We start from the raw sequence: 22,113 nt of genomic DNA on the forward strand, positions 1-22,113 counted from the left end.
AACGGAAATATTTAATAAAGATCAGTTACAAGCTCACAAGTCCTGGTCCTTAAACTCAGCTATTGATTTCCCTCCTCAACAGTTCATCTTTTGTAATCTTCATCTTAACCAGTTCTTTATTCACTTTAAAATTCTTGTACTAGTACTCATATTCTCCGTGTAGTACCTTATTGACTGTTTTACTGAAGGCCAGATAGATTAAATCAGCGCTGTCGAAATTCTAAGTAGCTGGGAGCCACAGGCTTCCAGCCACGCACTGTGGCTAGGGACAGAAGTTGCATATAAACCGGTTTAAGTAATCAGCCCTGGGCTGTGCTCTCTGCTCGAGCAGAGCGGGGCAGCCCCACCCCCAGCTGTAAGATGCCTGACAGCCCAGAGCTTGGTGGATTCCCCCCACCCTGTCACCTCCTCCACCAGGGAATTGGCCCAGCTCCCAGCTGCGGTAGTGGGAATAAAGCCCCCACTGAGGGCTTCCCTGAATGCTGAGCACAGCCCAGCTGGGGGTTCCTGAGCTGGGGGAGGGGGCATTTCCACCCCCACTCCCTCCTGAAACAGGCCCACTGGTTGAGGAGGGAGCTTGGCCAATTGATTGCTTTAGCTTCCAGATTGGGTGGGAGGAGTAAAGCCCCTACTGTGAGCTACCCCACAGCCAGGAGCTGTGGCAATCACCTAGGCACACCCCTTCCCAGGCTGGCAGGCCAACTGAGGGGGAGGTGTTGGGAGAGAGGGCCCACATCCAGCTCTGGACCCTCAGCCAAGCTGTGCTTGGTCCATTCACTCTTCAGCTGGTCTGCTGGCCAAAGAGGGGCTATGGCTGAGTGATTGCCCTGGTTCCCAGCTGTGGGGAAGTTCCCAGTGGGGGGCTTCACTTCCTCACCTGAGCCAGGAGCCAGGGCAATCACTTGGCCATGGCTTGTCCCCGTCTGGCAGGTCAGCTGAGGAGGGAGTGGGGGTGAGGGGGAAAATGACCACCACTGCAGGCTTCCCCCTGTGCTGGGCACAGCCTGGCTTTCAGAGTCCAGAGCCAGGTAGGGGGGTCCTCTCCCCCCTCACTCTCTCCTGACCTCAATGATAGTCCCAGCTCCTGGCTGTAGGAAGCCCACAGTGGGAGCTGGAGTGATCACCTGGCCACTCCCCCTGCTAGACTGCCAAGCCGGGAGTGGAGGGGTGGAAAACAGCGTCCACTGCAGGCTTCTCCCCTGCTTTGCACCCAACACAGCCTATCTAGTGGTCCTGGAGCAGGGGAGAGCAGTTCCCACCCTGTTTCCTCCTCAGCCAGCCAAGGAGGGGCCGTGGCTGGGTGATTGGTCTGGCTCCAGCTCTGGATAAGGGGGGGAGGGCAGTGGCGGTGAAGAGAGGGAGAAGTGCCTTGCTTGGGGCTTCCCCCTTCCCCTTGAGCCAGGGAGACCCTGGCTGAGGGCCTGGTGCAGGCTGGGGGGGTTCCCCTCACACCCCTTCCTCAGCTGGCCCAAACTGAGGAGGGGTCATGGCTAGGGGAACCTGCACCAGATGCAAGGGAAAAAGGGAGAAATGCCTTGCTGAGGGTATCGCCTCTCCCCTTTCCCTTGGTGCCAGGGAGACCCTGACTAGGGATCTAGTGTCAGGGGTTTCCCCCCACACCCCCTCTTCAGCTAGGTGGAGGCTAAAGAGGGAGCCTGGATGGGGGAGTCGCCTGTCTCTCAGCTCTCTGTGGTGGATGGAAGGCATGCTCTAGAGCCCACTGCCTCCTGGTATGGGGCACTGCAGGGGTTTGGCTGCCTTTCAGGTTTGAAAAGTAAACGTCCATTCACTTTCTTATCAGTTCAGTCTAGGCAGTTTACAGAAACCTGAAAAGTCTGAATCAATTGGGCTTTTCGACTGTCTGTACTTAGCCTGTATGGGCCACATGCCATGCTGCATATCCTTCCTCCACCCTCTCCTCTAAACTATGCTGACTACATGTGCAACCCTCTCATCTGCTACACCACCACACGCCGTTTCTCCCTCCAGTATCATGCCAGTGCTCCTGTGCTGACCTATGCCTAGACAGGGAGGGGCTGGGGCACAGTTTAACTTCTCAGGGAGGGGGGGAGATGCAGCTTATGAGCTGCCAGTTGGACATCCATGGCTTAGATTTTCTGCGTTTCTTTCATATAAAAAGCAGTTACCTTATTAAAGAAAGATATCAGCTTAGTTTGACAAGATCTCTCTTTGGTAGGCTGTAGTTGCAGTCTATCTCATTGTCCTGTTTTTCCATTTAACTGTTTATGTTTAAATATGTATTTCTTCAAAATTTCTACTAAAAACTTTCATACTGTTAAGATCAGAATAATAGCTTTGACCCAAGGCTCAACATCATTGGCTTTATCGAAAACTGAGGCAAAGTGTTTATTTAGTTTATGGGGCATACCTCAATACGTACTTGTGAGGCTTTTTGTGAAAACTCTTAAATTTGTCAGTATCTTTCTTGACACATGAATACTGCTTGTCAGGTAAAGTGGTAATATAGCCTCCTTATTCTCTCTTGATATTCCTCTGTTTATTCATAGAAGGATCACAGTCCTTTTGGAAAAGTGTCATAGTAGGAGCTCACATTCATTTGATTGTGTATAACTTTGCATTTAGCTATTCTGAAATGCTTATTGTTTGCTTTCACACACTTTACCAAACAGTCCAGATGACTGTGCATCAATTATGTCTTCATTTTCTTACTACTCCTGCAATTTTGCATCATCAGATTATTGTTTTCCTGCGTAGCGTTGATTTAAAAAAAAATGTAGTTTGATTGCTCTTTATTGCACACCATTAGAAACATTTCTGTTCATTGATGATTCCCTCTTTTAAAGTTACATTTTGAGGGCTATTTGTTTTTATTTTTTTAACCCATTTAATGTGCCACGTGGATTTTGTATTATTCTATTTAATCAAAATATGTGGTCCAAAACTAAATATTTTATAGAGATTTAGGTATATTACATCAGCACTATTGATTTTATCAACCAGACTTGTAATTCAAAAAAGATTTTAAATTAATTTGATAGGATCTGTTTGCCATATACCCAACTTGATCTGTATTCATTATATTCCCCTCCTCTAATTCTTTATTAATCAAGTCCCATATCACATCCTCTGTTTTGCTTAGAATCAGTTTGTCACAACCCTAGAGTAATCCTGTTCATCCTTTTTAAATAATGCAACAATGTTTGCTTTGTTCCAGTTCTCTGGAACTTCCACAGTATTTTAAGATTTATTATAAAATAGCATTAGTCTTTATATTTTAATAGGAATGTGCTCAGTCAATATTTAGAAGCCTATATAAACACTAGTCTCTTGATTCAAGTTGGGGGGAAAAAAGCTACCACTGGTTCTATAACCATCATTTCAGTCCTCAGCGTGAGCTACAAGATGCATTCATTCAATATTGTCATATCCTAGTGTGACCATTGTAGCTGTCACACTAGGTATAAACTTGCTAGTAAAATATATTGCCTCTGAGGCTTCCTATTCTGGTTTTATCTTGCACTGCTTTTATTTAGACAGTCCCAACTTAAGTCAAAATTACATTGTATGTTTAGCAAATGAGTTTCATTTGTATCAGTGCATTCTTCTCAGTTGTCCAGTGCCATGTGATGATGTGATCCTTGTAATTCTTAGCCAAGTAACCACTTTATAAGTGTGTTTGCCAAGAGATGTATGAAATGTAGGGATTGATACAAGTACAGAAACTTGAACCTGGAACTGCATACAGGCTCACAGTGTTCAAATTTGCCATTTCAGAAACACTTGGACTCTGTTCATAGATTCCAAGTTTGGAAGGGACCTCAGTGGACCATCTAGTCTGACTCCCTGGCAAGCAAGAAAAGGGTCACCAAACCTGGGATCATGTGATCCCAGCCAGGTGCCTGTCCAGTCTCCTTTTGAAGTCCCCCAAGGATGGGGCAAGCACCACCTCCCTTGGAAGCCCATTCTAGGAAATTAGTTCCAGATCCTAGACACCCTGACTGTGAAGTAGTGCTTCCTAATGTCTAGCCTGAACCTACTCTCAGTCAACTTATGGCCATTATTCCTAGTTGCTCCTGGTAGTGCTCGGGGGAACAAGGTGTCTCCCATTCCCTGCTGGTCCCCCTTGGTAAGTTTATAGACAGCCACCAGATCCCCTCTCAGCCTTCTCTTGTGGAGGCTGAACAGGTTCAGGTCCCATGGCCTCTCCTCGTAGGGCTTGCCCTGCTGCCCCCTGATCATGCGAGTGGCCCTCCTCTGGACCCTCTCAGTGCTGTCCACATCCCTCCTGAAGTGTGGTGCCCAAAACTGAATGCAGTACTCCAACTGCAGCCTGACCAATGTCACATAGAGGGGGAGGATCACCTCCTTGGACCTGCTTATGATGCATCTGTGGATGCATGACAAGATGCGGTTAGCCTTCCTGACCATGTCCTCACATTGGCAAGCCATGTTCATCTTGGAATCAATAGCAACTCCAAGTTCCTTTTCTGCCTCTGTGCTGACAAGAAGGGAGTTCCCCAGCCTGTAGGTATGGTGCTGGTCCTTCCTCCCCAGATGGAATACCTTCCACTTGTCAGTATTGAAAACCTTCCTATTCTCATCTGCCCACCCCTGTAACCTGTCCAGATCTAGTTGTAACCTGTCCCTCCCTTCTAGCGTGCCCACTTCTCCCCACCTTAGTGTCATCCATGAATTTGAGCAAGCTGCTTTTTACCCCCTTGTCCGAGTAGCTGATAAAGATGTTGAACAGTGCAGGCCCGAGGACTGAGCTCTGGAGGACCCCACTGCCCACATCCCTCCAGGTCGAAAATGACCTGTCCACCACTACTCTCTGGGTGTGGCCCTCCAGCCAATTTGCAACCCATCTGACTGTAGGCATCGACACCACAGTCACCTAATTTTTTAATGAGAATGGGGTGAGAGTCAGTGTTGAAGGCCTTCCTGAAGTCCAGAAAGATTACGTCCACCACGATACCTGCACCCAAGGACAGGACCTACCTCTAATGAACCCATGTTGGTTGCCTCTAAGCATAATCTCCCCTGCTGGTCCTTCGCAGATGTGCTCCTGGATAACTTTCTCAAAGAGCATCCCCAGGCCCGAGGTAAGACTAACAGGCCTATAGTTTCCTGGGTCCTCCTTCCTCCCTTTTTTGAAAATGGGGACCACATTGGCTCTTTTCCAGTCCTCTGGCACTTCGCCAGAACACCACAGGTGCTCATAAAGCTGTGTCAGGGGTCCCGCAATGACCTCTGCCAATTCCCTCAGCACCCTGGGATGGAGATCATCTGGACCTGCTGACTTGAACACGTCCAGTTCCACCAGAAGTTCCCTGACTAGGTCCTCACTGACCCTAGGCCTGGCTGTGCGTCTCCTGGGTCCATCCGGAATCCCCTCACCAGGTCGTCACCTGTGGTCAGGACCAGGTCCAGCAAGACATTTCCCTTGCTGGGACTGTGGACCTCCTGGGTTAGATAGAGGTCCTGTATCTTGACTAGGAACCTATGTGAGTGATCAGACCTGGCTGACTGCTCCTCCCAGCAGATGTTCGGGTAATTTAGGTCACCCATGATGACCGCGTCCCTTGACTTAACTGCCTCTGCAAGCTGACCTGAGAATTCCCAGTCCAGCTCTTCCCCCTGGTTGGGTAGTAGACTCCTGACCCCCAGAGTACTTCAGTCTTCCCATCCTAACCCAGTGCTGTTTGTTGAGGACGTACATTGCTCATTAATGTAGAGTACCACACCTCCACCTTTCCTCCCCCATTCTATCCCGCCTGTACAGGCTGTAGCCCTTGAAGTTTACCACCCAATGATACATTGAATCCCACCACGTTTCAGTGAGCCCCACTATGTCTGGGTTTGTGTTAGCTGGAAGGAAGGCAAGTTCTTCCTTCTTGTTCCCCATACTATGAGTGTTAGTGTAGAGGCATTTAAGGCCTCCTGAGGGTGTATGCCCCACCCCCCTAATCCCAGAACTATCCAGACCGCTGTCACTTACCTGGGTACTTCTTGTGCTCATCGCCTATCTTGGCTGGGAAGTGTCGTTGTGTCCTCCTATGGCCCCATCCCCTGGCAAAGCTAGTTTAAAGCATGCCGTACGAGATCAGCCAACGTGGAAGAAAAGACACGCTTGCTTTTAGGGGAGAGGTGAAGCCCATCCCACCCAAGCATGCCCCCTGCGCGAAAATGCGGGTTATTGTCAAGGAAACTGAGGCCTGCCTAGTAGTACCAACTCCAAAGCTCCTGGTTAACCACTTCAATTCAGGTCTCATGGTGCTGTCCACATCTACTTACCAGGAGAATAGAGAAGAATACCACCTGTGCCCCGGTCTCATTGAGCTTGGCTCCCAGGGCCTCGTAGTCCTTCATGATGTGGTCTGGACTGCTCCCTGCTGCATCATGTGTTCCCACGTGGATTAGGACCATGGGATACCGGTCCGAGGGTTGAATGAGGTCTGGGATCGTGCCTGTAACATCCTAAATATGAGCCCCAGGCAGGCAGCAGACCTCATATGCCATGGGGTCGGGTCAGAAGATGGGACCCTCCGTTCCCCTTAAGATATCTCTGATGATGTGAACTCTGCATTTCTTCCTCGTGGTGTTCTGTCCATGTTCAGACTGTGCCATGTGTAGAGTGGCACTGTCCCCCACAGAAGCATCTTCCTCGACCTTCTCCTCTAAGGCTGACAAGGTCTCGAATCTGTTCCCCGGTTGTACCTGGGAAGCTGCCACCACGCTAGCCCGAGCAGCCCTGGTTCTGGTGGTCACTTTCTTCCATTCCCAGCTATGTGTCTCTCCCAGGAGGTCTGTCTTTTAGAACACTGATCCTGCAGAGAAAGGAAATGTGTGTCAATTTCGTCCTCCACAGCCCTGATCCCTCGTAGCCTGCTCACTTTGGCCTGGAGCTCCCTCACCTGATCCTCCGGGGCCCAAAGTCAGGCACAAGAGGAACAGGCAAGGGAGCCTTCGGAACCCTCTCCCACCCGCGGCCTCTGGTTCCCAGCCGGGCAGCCCCCACAGACAGGGGGGCAAGGGGCTGCCGGCACCACCATGGGCTCCATCTTGGTGGAGGCCTCAGAGGAGCCCAGGGTAGGTGATACCACCAGGGTGGGGTCCCTAGCAGCTGCCCTCCGCATCCTTACCACCGGATCGCGGTCCCTAGCATGTTCTTACCATGTCTGTAGAGCTGTGAGTCTTCCTCTCTCTCTTGCTGCAGACCCCCTCCTGGCTCATGTTGCACACCCACTGGTGCACCCTTTCAAAGCGCGCCTGTTTGCATGCTCTGTTCGCTTTTAGCTTGGGAGCGCAGCTCCCTGCTGTCTAACTTAAGAGGGATCTGGGGGAGCTCCCCATTTGGATCATCTGCAGCTGTGCCAGCTCCCTTCGCCCTCCTCACTTACCTTATGGCATCACCTGCCGCCGCTGCCGCCACCTCCACTGCCCAGTGAGTGTGGGTAGGGGGGCACACGTGCGTCTAGTCAGTTCCCAAACCTCGACTGACATGAGATTACACGAGATGCATTAATGCACATTAACCTAATTGAATGCGTATTACAGGTGCATGTCTACACATGCACATGCACACCCTTCATGAACATTAAAAATGGCAAAATTAGGGTAATCGTGCCTAAGTTTGATACCTGCAAATTTGATACCTAACTTTAGTTCCAAGTCGCTGCACATAGAGACTCCTGCCAAAAATAACTTACTGTGTATTAGCTTAATGCACATTACATTTAGTCGCACTGAAATGCATGTATTGACGCGCCTTGTGTGTGATTACGTTTGTGGCATATCCAGGTTTGTTATGTATTGTCCCGTCCCCATGCTATTTTATTATTTGATAATACTTTTGCACTAAACTGTATTTATTCAAATGCAAGAAAATGTTCCTTCCCCCTCCCCCACCAATCAACACAGCAAAAAAAAAAGCACCTTGTCTTAGCTTTGAGTACTGGCCCAGGTCAGGTAGCTGCTGCAGCCCCAACTCCTTGCTTAGAGCTAAAGCTGGAACTGAACCATCACCTGTCCCAAGCCAGGGTGTCTCATCCATCAGGGTAAGTAGTATGCAACAGGGAGAAATCATGAGGTGGTGGTAGGGGACACATGGGGGAGACCTGTGGTGTGCAGCTTGGGAGGAGTGCAAGGGAAACTACACAGCTTTCACCCTTCCCCCTCCAGCCATTTGTTCTTTCCAGGATGGGCCAGGACTGGGACTGCTGTCAGGCTACCCTGGAGTCAGAGCTAGAGCTGCTGCAGAAGGTAAGCAGCAGGAGATGGCAAAGAGCTGGAGGTGGGAGGTGCCAAGCAGCAGAGGGCAGCAGGTAGCAGAGGACAGAAACCAAAGAGGGACAGGCACAGTTGGGAAAGGGGCAGTGAGGTATGTAATGGGGTAGCATGAGGCAAGGAGGGACAGGCAGCAGTGTGTCAGGCACAGGCAAAGGGAGGGAAGGAGCTATGTGGGGGTAGGCAGCATCAGGAGACAGGTACCAGGGACAGGTGGCGGGGGGCAGGCACAGGGTGGCACATGGTAGGGGCAGGCAGAAAGTGGCAGAGAGCAATTGGAAGGGGGGTAGGCATAGGGAGCAAGGGACAGTTTTACATGCTGTAGCAGGGAAATTTTCCATGAATAGAATCTAATTATTGAGGAGTCATTTTAAATTCAAAGTTGGCTTGGATTCAGGTAAATACAGTTTTCTAATTCCGGTCTTTAATATCCATATGTATTCCTAGTGTCTCTTAGTTTCATAGTTGGTAGGGTCAGAAGGGACCTGAGCAGATCATCAAGTCCGACCCCCGCCGTGGGCAGGAAAGAATGCTGGGGTCAAACAACCCCAGCAAGGTGTCGTATCTAGCCTTCTTTTAAAGACCCCCAGGGTAGGAGCCAGCACCACTTCCCTTGTAAATTGGTTCCAGATCCAAGTTGCCCTGACTCTGAAGTAGCACCTCCTGATGTCTAGCCTGAATCTACTCTCTGTCAACTTGTGGCCATTATTCCTTATTACTCCCAGTAGTGCTGGGGGGAACAGGGACTCTCCCATTGCCTGCTGGTCTCCCTTAGCCAGTTTATAGATGGCCACTAGATCCCCTCTCACCCTTCTCTTGTGGAGGCTGAACAGGTTCAGGTCCTGTAGCCTCTCCTCGTAGGGCCTGCCCTGCTGCCCCCTTATCATGCGAGTGGCCCTCCTCTGGACCCTCTCAATGTCCTACACATGCTGTTGATTTCAGGCAGTTTGTATACCTTTGGCTACTGTATTGGTTTGTTTACCTTTACCACAATTTTATTTCCCTTAACACTTGTGTGAAGGCCACTTGCATTCTGCTTTGGCTATGCATTAGGGGTGTGTGAAATGGGCCATATTCAATTTGGCTTCATATTTGGCCCGAATTGGGAACAGTGATTTGATTTGTTGATTTTAGATCACTGTCCCCAATTCAATCCAGCTGAATCAGAATCTGAAGATTTGATGCTGATTCAGATAATCAGCGATTTGTCCATACACACAGCTTTAAATGTTTTTTTTTTCTACATACCTCACAGTACCAGGTGCAGCTTGTGAACACTGCAATGCTGGGGTGGGTGGAGTGTCCCACAAGAGTGCGGGGGGGGCGGTCCCTCATGCTCGGCAGTGAACCTGGAAATGGACCGGAAGTAGTTCCAATCCACTTCTTGGTCCGCTGGGGAGTGTGCTGAGGGGGGGTCCCCTTCATCCCCCCTGCTCGGTGATCAGCCATGGGGGGACCCCGGATGCCCCCTGCAGACCCAGAAGGAACTAGTTGCCGAACTGAGAGGGGAGCAGGGGGTTCCCCAGCGGACCCTGAAGTGGACCGGAAAGTGCTTCTGGTCCACTTCTGGGTCTGCTGCCAAGTACGCTGCGCCGGGGGTCCCCTCATGCTCCTGTGAGACCCTTATTCCACCCCAGCATTGCAGCATTCATGAGCCACCTGCTACCTTGTATGTAGAAAAACTTTTAAAGCTGTGTCTACGTACGAATCTCTCTGATTCGATTTGGAGAGATTAAAGGGTCTCCTGACTAAATTTGGATTCGGAGAGTTGGCCACTGAATCAGAACGAATCTCTGCCAAAGCTGGGACTGAAGCTTTGCACAGCCTTACTACACATTACCAAATGAATCACTTCTTTTCAATTGAATGGTATATGTATCCTATTAATATGCCTGGCTATTGTTTTCCCAAACGCTACTTGCTGCTTCTCTAGTTTGTTTAGATTTTGCATCATGTTGTTATTTTGCTGTTTTAAAAAAAAATCTCATCAACCCATTTTTCACTGATCTAGTCTCCCAGCAAATATTAACTGTGGATTCTTCTTTAAAAAATGGCTTCCTTATGTACCATCATGCAGTACCATCCTTTGTCTACTAGCTGCATCTTAATCACCTCATGTTTATAGGTTGTCATTAGAACCTTTTTCTAGATGAGCTTTGCTTGTTGCCTTAGCCTTTTCCTAAATCTTCATATGCTATAGCTCCTACATAGGATATTAGCCATTTCTAAATGTGCCTTTTTTAGTCTTCATTGTTTCATGCTTCAACATAGTTGTGCTTTCTATTGTATCCATTGGCACAATTAAACTTCACAGTATGTCATTATCTTCCCTGGGGATAAAATATTAAGTATTCTTTAAAAAGATCTCCTCAGCATTGTGCTTTTTACACAACCTTTACTATATGATGGGCATTATTATGTAATGTTTCACACCACGAAGATTACAGTTTTTTCCTTGTAGACTTGTTCTTCTGAATTAACCTCATGAGTGCAACCTGGCACTCTAGTTTTGTTATGTCTGTCAGCAACATTAACTATAATTCACCCTTTTTATTGATATCCATAAAGAAAACCATAGGAAAGGTAAGGATTGATCTTTAATTACTCTCATCTCTGGGAGGCATCTCTAAGAGGAAATGTATGGCTCTTCATTCATCTCAAAAGTCTCTTAAACAGGATCTAAGAGTTTTTCCATTTTGACATCCCTGCTGTCTGCAATTTATGTTACCGTTACAGGCAGTTAAGCATTTTGAGGTACATGTTTGTATTCTGACGTCTGACACATTTTCTTTATTTCTTAAGGTTTTTCCCTAAGGAAATATTTTCATGTTTCACATTTTCGCTTTTCACATTTTTATGCTTTCACATGTTGCACATTTCCTAAGGTTTTGTTTTTCTTGCTTGCAGTGTCTGGCTATGATGTAGAGTTCCGAACTGTGTAGGCTGAATCTGAAAATGTCAGAGATATTTGGTTGATATAGAAAGCAACTTAAGAAAAAAACAGTGGTTGTTACTGCTTTATCTGTTAGGAAAAGTAGAAAAGTCTTGAGTATTTTTAAAGTCTCAATCACTCTGGGCACATCTACATGAGACACTGACTGCACAGTAGCCTGATATTACTGCACAGTAGCATCACATGGCAAAAACTGATGCAACACTACTGTGCAGTAGTATTAGGCTACTCCACAGATGCATCACAAAAAAGGTGTTTGCCAATGCTACTACACAGTACCTTGGGTTACTGCCCAGTACTTGTTTATACAAGTACTAAATAAATGCTCAGTAACAATTGTGCAGTAACATCTCATGTAGACATGACCCCTGATTCCCAAAGGTTCATCTCACTATTTTTTTCCTGCAGTAGGTAAGTGAAAGAAATAATTTACATTTTTGTAATGTTCTTGTCTGGCTCACTGCTGTGTGCTCTGCTCAGTTGTTAATTTGAAAACTCTTCAAAGTTTTGACTTATTCAGAAGGTGCTTGCTCAACTCCTTGTTCAAGCTTGGAGTGAACATATCGCATCTGAATTCTACAAGTTGTGTGAATTTCTAGCTACATCCAGTTGGTACTGGTCCCCATGTAGACTATACAAGATGGTGTCCAATCCAGCATTAAGGGTTCTATGCACAGCTATGGTGACTGAGCATCAAACAGGGCTCTTTGGAGGTGCATTTTTAGTACAAAATTCCTTCACTATGAAGCTTACTTCTCCTGGCAGTTTGCCGAAACTGATCCTCATTTATCTGCAGTCTAGTATTTTTGATAAAGCATGTTTATGAATTCATATGAACAACAGTTTTAAGTACATTGGCATTATTAATCTAATAAATGTTTTAAAAGAACCAAAAAGTATAAAAAAACTATTGAGTAATTCATTAGCGGTAATATGAAATCAACACTTGCCAAACAAAAAGCCTTCAATAATAACTCCTTAGTAAAATTATTAACAATGAAAATGTTCACAGCCTTGTGAATGGATCTTACATGTATGTCATAATATTTGTTCTATAATGTATTTTAGTTTATAATTTTCTTGTGCCTGGATGTTCTCTTGTTTGTGAGGTACTGTATTACACACACTGATGACAATGTGAAGCAATATAATAGATTTTTCCAATAGTATATGCTGAGTTAGGATGTCAAGCGCTAGTTTAACACTAGTGTCTAAAAGTGGTCCAGTGAACTAATCAAAATGAATCTAAAGAAAGCAAGCCAAATGTATTGAGTTCAGTGAAGACCATTCCTAAAGGAAGGAATTACTTTATCTACTTTTCCACACACTATAAAATATGAACAGATGGATAAAATGTAATGTTTAAAATAAACATCTTCAAGTCATCCTTAAACCATAGGTTTCAGTGAAATCCCTGAATAAATGATTAAGAACTATTGGTAGGTAACTGTAATATTTTCTTGGTCTGTCCTTTCCTTTTTGTTTTTTGGTCTGTTGGGGGGATTGTTTTGTTTTGTGTTTTACTGGCTATCTTCTTACATCTCTGTTTCTTTTTTTTCATCTCCATGTTTGTTCTTTTCATTTCCTTTTCTCATTTGTACTTTCCAGCCCCTCTCTCTCTCGCCCAATTTTATTATTTCTTTTATCCTTCATGTCAGGACAGACATTCCTCCCTTCCAGTGTATGGAGTTAGTACATAAAGCCTTTGATAATATCATTCCCTGTATCAAAGATCTTGCTGACTCAGCTATTCAGCTGTTGCTGCTTACAGCAGGTAAAAAAGTCAATAGTCAGGTCAGTTAACAGAGAGGACTTAAGATTCAAGAAATCCTCATAGGATTCTGATGACTGTGCTGTGTAGCCATCGTACTTTATCCAGGAAATTATAGACAACTTGCAGCCTGTGAGAGGAATATTACACATATTTTAGGGTTGATGGCTTAAATGATGCATATTCACCATTCTAGTTTCTCCAAAGTTCTGGAATCTTTGTTTCATATTAAAATAAATTATCATTCCCTGACTGAACTTTCATTTAGAAATAGTGTTCTAGTTTTGGCATCAGTTCTGTGTGGACTATATGAATGGTTCTGTACACTACTGAGAAGTAGTTAGCCATATTAGTCTGAAGTCAGGTAGAAGGCAGGGTAGATTTGCACCTTATAGACTAACCAAAGTGTGTACTACTACCAAGTGGATCACAGAGTTGCTTCTTTTTTATTCTGGAGATTCTTCCGATTCAGAAATGTTATGACTGGGAAGAAAATGTCCAAACCATACAAGTTTCCATGTTTACATATTTCTTAAAGTAAATTAAGCCAAGTTAATACAATTGTAAGACAGTAAAGAGCTATGTTGTCTTCCCCCCCCCCCGCACCCGGTTCTTTCTTACTGAAATAGTGGATGGATCAGGCATAAATCATTCCAGCATCAGCGCCTCAGGTGTGTTAGTTTATCTTTATTTTTTCCTTCTTTTCTTTATGCTAATGATGTTAATACTCTGCCTCTAATTTAAGAGAAATCGGGGTTCATGATTTTTTGTCCAATCACTATTCTTCTTGTTTGGCAGAGGTTACATGCCTTCTCATTGCTCCATATACAATAACTTCATCCTGAGGGCTAAAAGCAATTGGAATTGCTTTCAAGTTCTGCTGACACAGGAAGCATTAGTCTCTCCAGAACATATTGGTCTATAATACTTGTAGACAAGATTCACCTATGAGTTCTGAAGAGGTTAAAGTCTGTCAACATGTCACTCCACATGTTAACTTCCTTGACTGTAGCCAAACCAAAGGTAACAGTTTCTAAGACTACAGAAATCACATCTAACTCAACATAAGTGCTTGGTCCAGTGTGTTTTGGCTGTTGTTTTAGAAATCGCAAGGACATGACTGCAAGGGATCTGTTTCCAGTTCTGGGCACTGAACTGTAGTTATATAATGCTCCAGCCTCAGAATTGAGAGACCCCAGAACAGAGTGATAATTGAGGCTGAGAACCCTCCCCTGGATCTGAGGCAGGATGCTTATACAGTCAGTGCTGAATTCATCAGTGATAGCCTGATAAAGAACCTGATATTTTTTTGAGATCTCTAGTTCTTGCTGGATTGATGGGTTCATTGGTGACTACGCTAGACTGTGTTATTGAACAGGGGTTCTATATGGCCTGTGGTCTCCAATGGCCTGTGGGTCAGATCTAGTGTGCAAAGCCTATATACTGGGGGGTAGGGGAGATTTGCACATGCAGTGATGGGGGAGGAATTTCCATGAGCAGCCGGGGTCAAAAGTACCCACCCACTGCTCTTAAAGGTTGCCGACCCCTACTGTAGAATACCACTCTCAATTGAAATTATCTTTGATTAACAGAGCCCTTTAGCCTGCATAAGATCTCTTACCTTCTATTATCTTTAAAGATGGTGGAAAGAGGCATAAGGCTGTAGGACAGGTTCTTCTTTCTTCTCTAAAGAAAAAAATAAAAAGCTGTAAGGTTAAGCCTTGTATATAGCTACTTGTATATCCCCAGATATATGGGCACCCTCTTTCAGGACTCCTGCTGTCTCAACCTTTTTCATTCTTCATTTATCAAAGTGACTGCAGTTACCTTTGGAAACCTCTTCAGATCCACATTCATATCTTGAATGAGACCATGACCAACATTAACACTTTCTCACCATTCTCTCAAAGGAAATGGATCAAAGGAGCTAAGAACATTATTCAGATGTTTTTTTAGGTCAAGCTCTTTCCTTCCAGTCTTTCAGATGACAAGATCACCTGCATCACCCAGTAATAATAAAGAAAATTCTGTATGGCTATTGAATGGACAGTGAGATACTTCCTAGGGCAATGTGACCATAATGGCATTCTTGACAGCATTCTTAATAATTCAAAGAGATGGAGAAAGACAGCAAGCCAGGAAGGAAACCACTTCCAGCTAATTTTTAAGACAAATGTTCTGTAGTGGAAACATCCCACCCAAATCTGCCACTCACTGGTATTAAAGAAACTACCTTCCTTATGTGTCCCAAACACATTATCTGAAAAAGAACAAGAAAAAATCTGTGGAACTTTTAGACATAGGTACAGAAGTGAATATTTGAACTTTGCTTGGTGTATTATGATGTTCCTCTCCTCCAGATATGCTCTATTTTAACTGGATAGCATTTACCTTAAAGTGTTCCCTCGGTAATCTCAAAGAAAACTACACATCCAGTTTCTAATATTTTATGTTCACCAGTAAACTTGAAGCCAGCAAAACATTCTATTCTGCAGTTTCTGGAGAATTTTCAACCCCTGCCAGAAGAAATTTGTAAGATTTGATATTGCAGTTTCAGAGCTAAAGTACCTATACTCAGCCTTAATTTTATTCATTTCAAAGAAAGTAGCATTGCCTGCTATCAGGAGAGACAAACCTTATAAACCACAAGTTAGAGATTCTGGCTTTATCTTCTTCCCTTACACAAACATCTTGGCCTCAAATTTTACAGAATACATAAGAACCTCAAACCAACTTTAAACCTTCCAGATGTCCGTCCTTCATTTGCAAATTATCGCTAAAGTTTCTTAGCTACCTGGGGTCCTCTGTCAAGGGAGACTAAGCAGATCATCCAACATGACCAATTTAACACTACTCCTTTTCCAGCCCCTCTTTTTTACCCTTCATTGTGGATCATTGAAAAAGTTGCTAAGATGAGACTTTCACCAGGCTTTCCAACTACATTTGGGTGCCATACTGGAAGTTCTTGTTGCATTTCAAGGGAAATTATATTATTCCAGATAGTTTTAGATCCAAAGGAATATGGAAAATTTCTTTGTGTGTCCCAAACCATGGTTAGTTTAAAACTCAAACCTAAATGTGGTTATTTTAAAACCATATTTTTTCATCAAGAAGTTCAGTTTCTCCAGGCTTACCCTAGCCTGACTCACTTCCCTATAAGTGGTTTCAGGCTTAGACACTGATTCACAGGGGGCAGCTTGCAGACATTAAAAAACAAACAACCCACCCCACATACCTTACCAGAAGAAGCAGTGCATTACTTCAACCTGGCTCTAAAAGCACCGAAAAACCCTCACTAAAGTGCCCAATCTTTACAGGTGCCAGGCAAGTCAGGTTGAAGCCACGCTCTGCCTCTTCTGAGCATGTGTGAGGCTTGGCACGGGAATACACCCAGTTTAAGGTAAAGTGCTATTGGTGGGGGGAGGCGTTATGTCTGCAAGCACCTAGGGTGCTTATTTTCACAACTTCATGAGAGCTGTACATCAAAAATACCTGTAATGTGTTGAAGAAGGCTATTACCAATACAGAGTACTTCTGTTTGGTTTGTGTGTGGCCTCTTGGGTATTAAAAAAAGTAACTTGAAACATTGCAACATATACAAATGTCAGAATATTCATAGGATATCCTCACAGGAAGACTTAGCCAAAGATATAGACCCTGATTTTAAATATTAAGATTGAATGAAGATGAATTGATAGAAATCACTTCTCTATATTGATTTTCCTTTGGCTTCTGTACTGTTACTCACTTACTCCTCCAACTTTTTTTAAACTCTAAATTGTCAAAAGTCTGGTTTTGCTCAACTAGTTTCTCATACCTCCATAACCAATAAATGAATTTAACCTTTCATCATTATTCTGTACTTCAGGTATTAACATATACCTTATTAATGTGTATTCTCCTGCTATAGAATTATGCCTAAAAATGTAAGATAGAAAAGAAATGGGCACGTGTCCATCTCTATAGCTGAAGTTTTGGCAATGTCTTAAAGTATGTTAAAGCTTTATAGATTCCTTTTGCTGTTTTCAAAATAATAAAGCTTCACTGCATGTAAAGCTTCCTAATAGTCATGTTCTGTTCACTCTTGTAAAATTACTGAGGTTTCTCCAGTCAGTCATTTTCTTTATATTGTTGCCACCAAGGTATTACTAAGCATGCCAGTGGACTCTAGCCTCAAGCACTTTCCTTGACTTAATCTAGCAGGTGTAAAATTAGGTCACCTCCTTGTACATTGTGGCAATATGCTTTTAATGGGGAGCGCTTAATCTCTAAATTGGTAGCAGTGGCTATATACAGACAGTCAATTTTTCCTGAGAGATTTGCCACTCTCCTGGTAGAAACCACTAGCATACATTCCAGCTTTTTCCCCCAGAACAAAAATGGCCTTTCCAAGAGAAAAAATAACCTGACTGTAGACAAATAGTCATTCACAGCAGAGTTTTTCTTCTGAGAGAACCAATGTCTGCACTTTTCTTGCTGCTTAACTCCCGGGGACCAAGAGGAGTAGAGCCACAGGGGAAGACTCCTGTGCCCTCCAAAGACTAGGGTCACCCTGGTTTGGAGAAGTCATGGGGGAGAACTGTTCTCACTCCTAGAAGGAGAAAGGAGGAGCAGCCACCAGCTTCTCTCTCTGTTCCAAACACACCAGGGTCCCCAGAGTGAGAATTGGGAATGGTGTTTTGCCTCACTACCCTGTGCATTCTACTCATGGTCAATGGGAGCTAAGTGCACAGAGTAGAATTAGCTCCTGCCTGCCTCTCACTACAGAATTCCCAGAGGGGCAAGCCCTCTGCCTGCTTCTCTCTGTGAAGTGAGAGACAGGCAGAGAGCTTTGCCTCACTGCTCCAATCCTTCTAGGAATGGAAGGACGAGAGCAGCCCACACTAGACAAAGCAGGATCACCTGGTCTCAGGAAGATGAAAGCCACAGGGAAGAGGGGGTGTTTGCACATTAAACGTCTGTACTGCTACCCTTCCCAAAATCATTTCTAGAAATAAATGTTCATGCACACTTGTGAATAGTGTAAGTAACAAACTGGGACTCCTAATAAATAATGGTCCTGCAATTTATTTTGAGTAAACATAGCTGAAATCAAAATACACTCTACTGAAAATGAATCTGTTTTTACATATAAAATATTAAATGTACCTGGTATTACAAAAATTTATTATAATTAATTTAGTATGACTGCATGACTTATGAAAGTTGGACTCCCATGGAATCTTCTATCACTGGAAACTTCTTAAATATAAGATGGTACTCCTAAGTTTTGGTTTAGAAATCTGTTTAAAAAAGCAAGCATGCATTATAGTATTCAACAGTATATTTGGGGTCAGTACTAAAATTAGGTGGTCAGAGGTTAGGATGAGCGGTCTTACTAGTAATGTATTAGAGAGTACAAGGTTGATTCTTCTTACAGATGCCTTTTTCTGATATGAATAAAAGTTTTCATGTTGTGCTAAGCTGAATGTGTTCTTCACAGGAGAGGAGCTGTGTACTGGCCTCATATCAGGTTGTTCCTTGGATTGTTCCTTCGGTTTCCAGACTGACGCCCACAACTGTGAGATCTGTCAGTGCCGCCCACGGCCTAAGAAATGCAAACCAATAATATGTGACAAGTACTGTCCATTTGGATACTTGTACGTATTCTTATTATGAAAGCATATTTATCATAAACCATGTGCATATTTGAAAATATGCAAAGCCCATTCATATTTATTTATGTATGTTTATTTTATGTGTCAATCATAGAACAGGCTGGGGGGAGAGGGATGTACTACTCTGATACAGGTGTAAAGTACTCTACACAGACTTAGACATTAGTGGTGAAATCATGAAAATGCATTTTGATCTCCAGGTTACAAGAAAATTTAAATAATTGAAATAATGACTAACAAAGTTACAATCATAGAAGAGCGTTCCTGAAAAGTAACTTAAAGCTGTTTTAATAGTGAGTTTAAAAAACTGTAAAAAACCTACTTTTCTTATAGCTTTAAAACTTTTTCCACGTAAAGCTCTTGATAGCCCTTCATCTTATAATCCATTTCTTTTATTCAGTTGATCCTGTAGTATTGAACAGATTTTTTTATTATGACATGACAATAATCTTTCTGCCAGTTACTTCCTAATACTTAAGAAAAGCCTCGCTGTCTTTTGGCAGAGGTAAGTTTTTCTCAATGGCATCAAGACTTCTTATAAGTTTCCCTCTTCCTTAAAAAGCAGTGGGTGTTAATACACATGCTCCAGGAGTGGGGAGAAGGCATTTTAATTAGAGCATCTCCAAGACCTGGAGCATCACATGTAAAGCCCCTGGAGCATCACATGTATCAGCGTCCCCGCACTGAAAAACAGTGGCAGGGGTGCTTTAACTAAAGCTCGTTGAACGAACTTTCGTTAAAATGCTCCCACCACCATTTTTCATCAAAGGGATGCTGATGCATGTGACACTAGAGCAGACTTGATTAATTGAGTCTCCTCCAATGTGCTGTAATGAAGCAGCCTCACTGCATGTGTATAGGTGCCCAATTATACTGGATAGACTTCTTTTTTGAGGGTTTGGTTTTTTTGGTTTGGTTTTGGGGGGTTTTTGAGTACATAAGTATAGCAGAGAGAGGATCCTAAAGCAAACTCTTTGGTACATAGCAGTTTCTTCAGTTCCAATTCATAGGATTCTTCAGTACCAATTCATAGGACATAGACCAAAAAAACCCAACTTTACTGATTTAAAAGGGGGTGGGACTTATCACACACCAGATTGATCCACTGTAACTGCTTTGTCTTTTGCATGGTAAATGGGAACTAAACCACATTAAGTTACTACCTGTTTAATTTATGGGTAAATTGTTATGGTTTAGCTTAATTTTTAGTATGGGACAGAAGTGGTTATATGAAACAGTGGGTCAGCTTATATGCACTTCTAGGCAGAATTATTCTCCCTCTCCCCTCTTCAACCAGTAAAATTGTTTTGTGCATCTGATTTGGTGGCCTTCAATGAAGGTTCAGCAGATATCCAGAATGATTGTGCCACTTTACAATAACAACATATATTTAATGTTTTGAGTGGAACAGTATTATGGTATTGTCTCTCTTTCTTAAAGTTGAACCCAAAATAACTAATTTTTAGATATTGTTGTTGTTGTTGTTTTTGTTGTCGTCGTCGTCATCATCATCATACTGTCCTTTCTAAGATTATTTATCCTGTTTACTACCACTTTGGTAGTATATACTTATACTTCTTTAGTCTGGCCAATTCCTGAGTTTTCTTGTGGTTGAATGTGATGCTAGTTCTTTCACCTTGTAGTGCCTACTCTAGTGATAATATACAGTATAATATAGTTCCTTCCTATTTCATGATTTCTGTAATTTTTAATTAATATATAGAAGAGGCCAACTGGTCCAAAGATTTAAGAACTCAGAGACTTTAAGAGAAATGGAGGTGAAATTATATCAGACTCTGGCAGCAGAGAACTCCACAAAACTTCTACAACTGTAGGGATTGCTGGTGCTAATGAAGAGATCACTGCCACCCTAGTTAGTGTTGTCAGATGAACACTCAGGTGCATACCAGCCTCCGGCTTCCATTTATTCTTATACCATGGGCTGTCTTTTTTCCCCTCAAACTCAAACACTGAGTTGTACTACATTTATATTAATGCATCAGTCCAGCTGTCCACTTCATCAGCATGTATATAGCTTTGTCAGTGTACATGGCTGTGTTCAAAAGGTGGAATGTGCTAGATATAACACAGATATGTACTCCGTGGAACATGCATTCTAAAGGCACAGCAGGTGCATATGTGGTACAATACAGATCCAAAAAAGCCTTTCACAAGGTATTTAATATTTATTTTATTTTGGGGGGTTTCTGATTATACTCAAAGGGATATCCATATGTTCTACACACCACAAATATAACTTAAAATGACCCCCCAACAAAATCATTCCAGTATAACTGAAGTGCAGGAATACCATTCCAGCATAACCCCTAATTCATTGATTCAAAAGATCCGTCAATTTTCAGCAATTTTTGAAGGAGAGTAGGGATGAAACGTAACACAGAACAATTTAAGTGAGAGGTACTTCCAAGTAAATAGGAGCAATATAGAAGATAAGAAATCTAGACTGGATGAAATAGACAAAAGCTGCAGCTAACCAAAAATATGGGAAAATGATGGGTAGAAGGGATGTAATCAGGGTGAGGGTTGTCATACTGAAGAAGAGGAAAACTGTTACAAAGATGCAAGTAGTGGTCTTCATTCCAATTCAGGTATGACATTTGGGTAGTATGTACAAGGGCAATCCAGTTTCTGTAGCCAGTGGCATAAGAAGAGGGATCATGCACCTGTCATCATGTCTAGCCATTCTTGACTTGCCAGCCAAAAAAATCCACATTCCCATTTGCAGTTGGGGCATCTGATGGCAGTCCTTGGCCTGAGTCCAGAGCAAAGCTCAGTGTTATGCCTCTGTGTCTGGAGGAAGATACCTATTGATAGGGGAGAAATAGTGTCAAAGTGTGAATATAATCATGACAGCTGACTTTTGATGGGCTGGGAAGTGAAAAGTGAGTGAGGAGATTACTCTAGATGCAGGGACAAATTTCCAGGACAAGGCTTGGGTGTAGATATGAGAGAAGCAAATGAGAAAGGAAGGAAAATGGGATTTTTAGGAAGACTGCATTAAAAGCAGACAAAGAGAAAAACAAAAATAGTATTAAGATTGTAAAATTCAGAGATGGGCAAAGATGTTTGGTGTTACTAGTGATAGATAAAGGGAGAAAAACACAGGCCTGTCTAGAATTCTAATAAACTCAGTATTAGACATAATGGCTTTGCTAGTAGAAAGGAATTATCATTTTTGACTATTAGAATGAAACATAAGGATATAAGGAAATAAAAGCAGGACAGGCATTACTGACTAGGGGTCCTGGATAAGTCTTTGAAGCCATTGGCAGGACACTGGGCAAAGACACTGAAGGGGTGCTTGAGTTTTGATAGAAGATTGAAAGAGAAACTCAAAGATGGAAAAGAGGTAACAGAGGTTAGAAGTATCAATCATTTAGACAGAATAAGTGTAAAGTAGTATTGAATCCAAGAGAGCAACAACAACATTTTTATTAGAGGAT

At 43.4% G+C, this 22,113-nt stretch overlaps 1 protein-coding gene across 3 annotated transcripts in view; it reads left to right on the top strand.

Annotated features, from left to right (window-relative positions):
• CRIM1 (cysteine rich transmembrane BMP regulator 1) overlaps positions 1–22,113 on the top strand; it is a 396,377-nt gene that overhangs the window by 298,594 nt on the left and 75,670 nt on the right. For all 3 annotated transcript variants that reach the window (XM_090045237.1, XM_090045229.1, XM_090045246.1), the window contains one exon: positions 18,475–18,631. In XM_090045237.1, coding sequence (XP_089901363.1) covers positions 18,475–18,631 — 157 coding nt within the window. The remainder of the gene's footprint in view (positions 1–18,474; positions 18,632–22,113) is intronic.

The sequence above is a fragment of the Crocodylus siamensis genome, chromosome 1 (genome assembly GCF_052110815.1).
Source record: "Crocodylus siamensis isolate JL-2025a chromosome 1, ASM5211081v1, whole genome shotgun sequence".
Taxonomy (NCBI): domain Eukaryota; kingdom Metazoa; phylum Chordata; order Crocodylia; family Crocodylidae; genus Crocodylus; species Crocodylus siamensis.